Source organism: Alosa pseudoharengus, unplaced genomic scaffold (assembly GCF_046254945.1).
Source record: "Alosa pseudoharengus isolate Yale_2024_CS ecotype anadromous, Long Island Sound unplaced genomic scaffold, YU_APseudo_1.1 YU_APseudo_1.1_scf_1, whole genome shotgun sequence".
NCBI classification, from domain to species: Eukaryota; Metazoa; Chordata; class Actinopteri; order Clupeiformes; family Clupeidae; genus Alosa; species Alosa pseudoharengus.
Window position 1 is genome coordinate 28,816,857 of NW_027468564.1, and position 7,561 is coordinate 28,824,417.

Here is a 7,561-nt window from a genome sequence, read left to right on the forward strand (position 1 = left end):
GGTCAAGTAGGAAGCCCAAAGTTTTGCAAGTTTTCCAAAAGTTTTGCAAGATCCCGCAAAAGTACATTGTTTTTTTTTTTTTTTTCTTCTTCATGTTTTTTTTTCCATTACTTTTTTTTTTTTTTTTAACCCATGTTTTTTTTCCCCATGTCACCAGGAGGGCTCCGTAGGTTTTAACCAAGCTAAACAATAGTATTTTACCGTAATTTCCAAACTATTAGCCGAGGTTTATACATTGACTTTGCAAAATTTTGTCAGCTTTATTCTTTATTAGGATCCCTATTAACTTCCCCAAACAAGGGTCGCTAGCTATGAGTTTGATACACGGGGGCCGTTAAAGGAGAATTCCGGTGTGATTTTGACCTAAAGTGTTTTGAAACATGATACCGAGTGTGAACGTATGTCTCATAGCCCATCTCGGCTTGTCCCCTGCACTCCGAAATCTGGCGCTAGTTAGCCGATGCTACCAACAAGGCGGTCAATGGTGGTGCCTCGGCATCGGCATAGCCATGCAAATAAATCACTGTTTTACACCATTTACGAGGCTCAATGTATCTCCACACTTCATTGGTAGACTTCCGAGGGCCCTGACATTTAAAACGAGACATTGAGAACTTTGTTAATAATTCTGTGGAAATGCATGGATTACAGTTTCTTCCAGTAGCAGCAACTGGAATCCATGCATTTCCACGGAATTATTTTTGGAATCTGATCCCTTATCATACCTGTTCATTCTTACTCATCGCTCGACTTATCGTGACTAAATTCAAGATGGCTGCAAACGCTAAACTTCGTGAAGATACTGTCTGTATAAATTGTCTTGTAAGTAAACTACCAGTGCTTTTTCAAAGTTCTCAATGTCTCGTTTTAAATGTCAGGGCCCTCGGAAGTCTACCAATGAAGTGTGGAGATACATTGAGCCTCGTAAATGGTGTAAAACAGTGATTTATTTGCATGGCTATGCCGATGCCGAAGCACCACCATTGACCGCCTTGTTGGTAGCATCGGCTAACTAGCGCCAGATTTCGGAGTGCAGGGGACAAGCCGAGATAGGCTATGAGACATATGTTCACACTCGGTATCATGTTTCAAAACACTTTAGGTCAAAATCACACCGGAATTCTCCTTTAATATGGTATTAATATGGTTGTTTTTTTCAACTTGTATAAAAGACTGTCCTGTGGTTTATACACAATGCAGATAATACACAGGAAATTACTTTAGTCATTGTAAACAAAAAAAGTTACATGCATGCCGTTAATTTATTGAAACATGGATTAATAAGGAAGAAATATGGTAGATATGGGATGGCTTTGGCTTGTGTGTGAACATCAAAGCAATGCATTTTTGCGCGCATGTCTTATATGCTTTTCTCATAGGAATGTGCTGCAAACAGAAGAAGACATTCGAGGAATTAAAGGACCGTGCAAAGAGAGCCTGTGAAGGAGAAGTTGATTACAGTAATTTTCTCTCTCTCTCTCTTTGTGTCTCTCTTTTTGTGTGTGTGTGTGTGTGTGTGTGTGTGTGTGTGTTTGCTTTCAGTATTTAGTCATTCTTTCTTTGTTCTTTCTGTCTATAACTAATTCCAGGATTTGTCTTCCGAGTATGACAATTTCAATCAATCTTTTTTTAAGTTTTCAAGGGCACTGTTCAAGAAATACAACCTTCGTCAGCAACAGACGTTTTTAATATCAAGGTGGATAGCATGCTCAAATCTGGTATGTATACTGCAGCAACAACAACTTGCTTTTCATACACTTCAGAGTGAAGGGGGAACCACTACCAATGTGTAGCACAGTAGCCATTATGCGCCAGAACACTTACCACACACCATCTTCATGGTTCAAGGTTTAGAATAGAGAAAATGCAATATGCATCTAAAAAACAAAACAAAGCAAAAAAGATTTCATAACTCAGTAGATTCAATATTTATTATAAATCTAATAAATATAAGATATTAAAAATGGACATAAACTATCAATGAGTTTTTCATAATTGCTAAAACACCTTAAAACTAAAACAACCTCCACCCTTTTCACAAAAGTTTAAAAACAAACCCCCATTCGTAATCATTTCTACTGGATTTACAGTAAAATTTGAATCCACTGAGTTATGAAATGTTTTTTATTTTGATTTGTTTTTTAGATGCAAAATGCATTTTCTTTATTATAAACAATGACACTTTCTCCTGGAGCTATACAATATGATATATGATGCTGTCCTGAACACTGTGTTTTCCTTTTAAAGGGCTGGTTTAGGATTTTGGACATAGGACATCATTTCCAATTTAGCAAGTGTGATATTTATCAGTGGAGACTGTTTTCAACAAGTTTCATCCAGTCCTTTCAGTTGCAGAGTTTGCAGGTGCTAGGTTAGCACAAGTCTACGGTATGTGCTAGCCTGCCACTAAAAACAGTCTTACCCACTCCACAGTACACCTGAGGTAAACTAGATGTACCGCATAGCGGTACAAAATATGACCGCCGCTCAGTCCTGTACATCCATTCCGCGAAAATAAATCATATTAATGAATTTGTCTCCATCTTCTACTCCATCCCCCACTCTTGAAACTTTTGTGTATGCTTGTTTGGCACACAAAGTAGCCTACTGGCGCTGCAAAGGTGAATAGATTTGTTTCTGGGCCAAAACATTTGTAGCATTGTTATAAAACCTTTAAAATCTCTAAACAATCACAAGTAGGGCAGTTCATCACAGTCCTTACAACTAGACTGATGAAAGGTACACCTGTAGGCTACATTGTATTTGGGAAAAGCAGAAGGTAGCAGCATAATGTATTCATTTATTTATTATTAAACAAAACAATCCATGTCAGTTCCATGCAGTTTTCAACAGCTATCAAGAAGAGAGGTCATGTCACGGATTTTTGTGAATGTTTCTTCTACATTCAAGTTTAGTCATGTAGTTCATATGATATTCAGCTTTATTGTCAATGCACAAATGAAATACCAGTAGTCTAAAACAAAATGCCGTTTTACCCAGTGGAGCAAATAACTGACATGTCCAAAAGGGCCTTCATGAAATGCGTTGCGAGACTGTTACACATTTTAACGGGCAAAGTTGAAGAGCTACTGTCCGTTATTGTTTGTGCAAATAATATGCTGATTCATGTTCCCTTGCATTTTGCAACTATGAGGTCCGGAGAACTGCCCCCCCCCCCGCGACGTGTTCGCCCCCCGGTTTCAGAGCTATTGTAAATGCAAAAATGCATAGAGGGAGTTATGACAAAACCGTGACTGTTAACAAACATAAGGTAGGCCCTATGCTAGGCCTATTAAACAACACAAATTGTCACTAGCCTATGCTGGCGACCCAAATAAAATCTCCTTTGGAACCAATGGCTTACACCTTACAGTATCAAGCTGCCACCTCTTGGCGAAAAGTTATGCATATCAGTAGTAATACATTTCAAGTAGCTGTGTGAATCACCGAAAGGGCGAATGAAGTGGACACTTCTAAATGGAACACAACCCACTGTACAGTAGCTCAAGGTCTGTGGCTAAAGCAGCCATAATGAAAGCGTTATCATTGTTTGGATACTTCACACACACGTGTTTTTTAATCGCATACTACAACTACCAAGCTGGAATCAAAGCACATCGACTCCTCTCTCACACCCTAAACACGCACTTCGAACAAACAAAAAGCGCCTCAGTCTCACGATATAGCCATAGGCAAAACTGTATCTGACCGGTGTAACGTTGGTACTAAATCATTCATCGCAAAGAATGATTTTTGTAGCACGTGCAACAAATATAGGTACAGCCCTGCCCTGAATACATCTCAACGTGCGCTCTAAAACATCTGGTTTAAATGGAGATGTAGATCATCACGGGTGCGTTAATAAATCTACATTGCGGCGAGTTGACACAAATTATTCACTTTGACGAATTTATGTAGTTTCAGTGACTTTACTTTGAGCCATGCTCTTCCTTACTTGAATCAACTTTGAAAATAGAGGATTGAAGTAGCCTATATGGGTGTTTGGGAATGAACGTTGACTGCTTTTTGAGACTTCGAGCAGAAATGTCCCAGGCCGGTGTTTAGGATGCATCATAGACAGGTTATCTTTCAGGCCTATATATTTTCCATTTAAAAACCATCACGTAGCGAACATATTGTGGCTAACTCACTTAGCTCCTGTTAGTAGCCTTGGTTATGGTCATAAGCAAATGAGATGACAGTCGAAAGATACAATTAGTGCTGTTATCAATTTGCTTGGTAGCCTATAAACGCATTTATGGTTTTCTACAAATACATCAATAATCAAATTGGCCTCCATCACTCAACCATGCTAATGGTAACATTATTTTACCTACGTTCTGCTATTGATAGGATTAACGTAGCCTACCTGCAGTAAAAAACAAGCATGTCCGATAAACATTCTCAGATTTATTTCGGCTTCAAGAGGAAATGGGAATTACATGTCATGCAGAAATCATCCTACCCTTAGACGTTCTCTGCGGTAAACTACTGTAGGCCTACTGTCTTGTCCTTGTAGGAAGCGTGTCTTTCCAACCCACTTTAGATTAACTTCCAACAAAATTACGTCTCACTGCAACGATGCGCCATCTAGTGGACAAACGACTACGGGACGCCAATACTGGAAATGCAGCCAAATTATTATGATGAATATTTGGTTTTCCTTTAATCCTACTGAATTTGTAATTATGTATCGGCCGTTCTAATTGCCGATACTGATGGTATACGTGCCTGTGTGTGTGTGTGCGTGTGTATATGTGTGCACGACCATCTACAGGCCAATGAGTGTACAGTACAGTCACTAAATGTACACATAACTTCATTTTTTAGACCCCCCCATGAATGAAATTCTACGAAACTTGGCATACCCCCAGAGAATGTCAGGTTAATCATACACATAAAATTTGGTGCAGTTCTGAACTTCTTAACTGAAGAGAGGGGCGATTAAAGCAGAATTATATTGCATTTTCATTTTTTACCGGGGGGGTGCAAATCACAAATGAGTGATTATGGGCTAGGTTGATGTGGGCCCTTGAGACCAACATACCATAAAAATTTCTTCATCCTCGGTGCCACGGTTCAGGAAGTTATTTAGGAAAAACTGCATTTTTTGGGTTTCGGGGGGCCCAGCGCGGAGGGGGAGTGGCCCCCGGGGACCAAACGAAATTTTTCCGTAAAAGTCTAGTGGGGCTACATACCCACCAAATTTCATGTGGCCCGGTGTTTCAGTGCCCCGGGTATCGTTGACCAAAATTTCAGGAAGTAGATGACGGGAAAAAAAAAAAAAAAAAACTTTGACAATCCCTATATGACCGCTTCGCTAGCTTCGCTAGCGGCGGTCATAATAAGTTATAACGCCAGACTATCGATGTAAATGTCTGTCTTGAAAGAATAATGTTGGAAATAAAACTATCCTTGCATCTCAATGATCGCATTACATTTTGAGGGACTACCAACTACAGGGAACATTATATAAAGGATAATTATTGCAATGCGATGCAAGGGTAGTTTTATTAATAAAACTATTCTATCAACACAGACATGTACAATTGTACATTGATAGTCTGGCATTATAATTTATTTGCCTCGGGTGTACTGTGGAGTGGGTAAGACTGTTTTTAGTGGCAGGCTAGCACATACCGTTGACTTCCGCTAGCCTGGCACCAGCGAACTCTGCAACCAGAAGGACTGTTGAAAACGGTCTCCACTGATACATATCACACTTGTTAACTTGGAAATTAGGTTCTACGTCCAAAATCCTGAACCACCCCTTTAAGGTAACATTTCTTACATTATTGCTATGCATAACACTGTTCTTTTCCCATCCTCTTAGGCACTGATGATAACATAACTGACACAAGTGAGTGTCTTTTATACAGAGAGAAATACAGAGAGCAAAAAATAACACTGGTAATTTCCTATGTCATCAGGCACAGATGGCGGCATGATCAAGGGGAGTGAACGTCTTTTCATTGCCCATACAACCTGCAGGGACAAAATGGACCTGCAGGTCACCAAAAGCTACCTGATTATGGGAGCGAAGAAGGATGTTCACAAAGTTAAGGACGGGTAAGTAGGTTGGAACTGAGAGATTCCAACGCAACAGAACCAGAACTGTAGTATCGTTTACTTATAATTCTTTCCACTTTCTTTTTTGTCAATAAATCCATGAATTGGAAGGTATACCATCTGATTTATATCCCTGTGTGTGTGTGTGTGTGTGTGTGTGTGTGTTATGTTTTCATAGGTATCAGTTTGTGTTTGGTGATAAAACCTGGATAGAGTACTGGCCCACAGAGACAGAAGGCCAAGAGCCAGAGTTTAGTGAACAGTTTCAGCAACTCCAAGATCTTGCCTTTGAACTCATGAACTTTGGCTGTAGTTTTTGATGTCAAAATGTCCATGAGTTGGCTTAACCAATGAAGCTCTGTCACCAATGTTTTTCATTTTGCTGATGCATAATATTATGTATTGTGAATAAATGTGAAAGAGTTGTCCTACCATATCACAAATGATCTCAATAAAGAAAGATTGTCGCCAATTATCTCAATAAAACCTGTTGGATTGAGATTAGGTTTTTCTTTATGATTTACAGTAAGTATGGACAATACAGTTAAGCTGTCTTTTATTCTGTTTCATCTTTTTTATACATTTATACATTTTATACATTTTTATACATTTATCCAACACACTACATCAGGGGTCGGCAAATAGTGGCCCGCGGGCCAATTTTGGCCCGCCATTGATTCTATCTGGCCCGCGAGATGACGTTAATTTGCTGTTGAATGAATTTTTTTTTTAACCCCATGTTTTTAAAAAGAAAAAAAGGCCTACAGCAATCCCATCAATTTCAAAACATTTATTGAGGTATAGATGATAGTCCTACTAAAGTGACAAAACAGGTGGAACATCCTTGCAGTTATCCATGACGCACAGGTCGGAACGGTATTGGCACGCGAGTGCGCGTAATCTTGTGCAAAAAAAAAACAACAGTGTCCTGTCTCCCTCTTCCAGTGGGCAAGGTCAAAAATAGCCTATGTTTCGTTAAATTAATAGGCTTGGCATTAAGAAATGCAGGCAGGCTCAACACATACCTCTGCTTCCATTCTTCTTTGTAGGTCCTGCATTCTGAATCAATTTTTCCTTTTCAAGGCTTTTGACAACGACATTTTGCATCGATAACTAGCATATAGCAATGTTCAGCTAATCATTTACACGTCATCCAAAAGAATAATATTTGTAGCCTACACATTAGTTACGGCAAGTTGCTAGGCAAGTCGCCTGTTTCATGAGAGACGACAGGAGATGCAGCAGGCGGCATAAAAACAGCGCACATAAGCAAATAAACGTTTTTAATGGAATTAAATTAAATGCATTTTAAAAGTTAGATGATGTTTATTTTAATATAATATAATAATTCATAATTTAAATAGTAGGCCTATAACCCCCCCCCCCCCCCCCCCATTACAAAAGCTATGGCCCGCGATGCCATTGTCTGAAAAAAAATTGGCCCGGGTCCAAACGTAATTGCCGACCCCTGCACTACATGCAGGTAGATGCT

The 7,561-nt window shown here is 39.3% G+C and overlaps 1 protein-coding gene across 1 annotated transcript in view; it reads left to right on the plus strand.

Moving 5' to 3' along the window:
• Positions 1-6,601, plus strand: part of LOC143118151 (complement C3-like) — a 77,703-nt gene extending 71,102 nt beyond the window's left edge. Inside the window, exons 38-41 of the mRNA XM_076279312.1 lie at positions 1,380-1,460; positions 1,635-1,718; positions 5,931-6,069; positions 6,248-6,601. Coding sequence (XP_076135427.1) covers positions 1,380-1,460; positions 1,635-1,718; positions 5,931-6,069; positions 6,248-6,389 — 446 coding nt within the window. The 3' untranslated portion in view covers positions 6,390-6,601. The remainder of the gene's footprint in view (positions 1-1,379; positions 1,461-1,634; positions 1,719-5,930; positions 6,070-6,247) is intronic.
• The last annotated feature ends 960 nt before the right edge of the window (positions 6,602-7,561 follow it).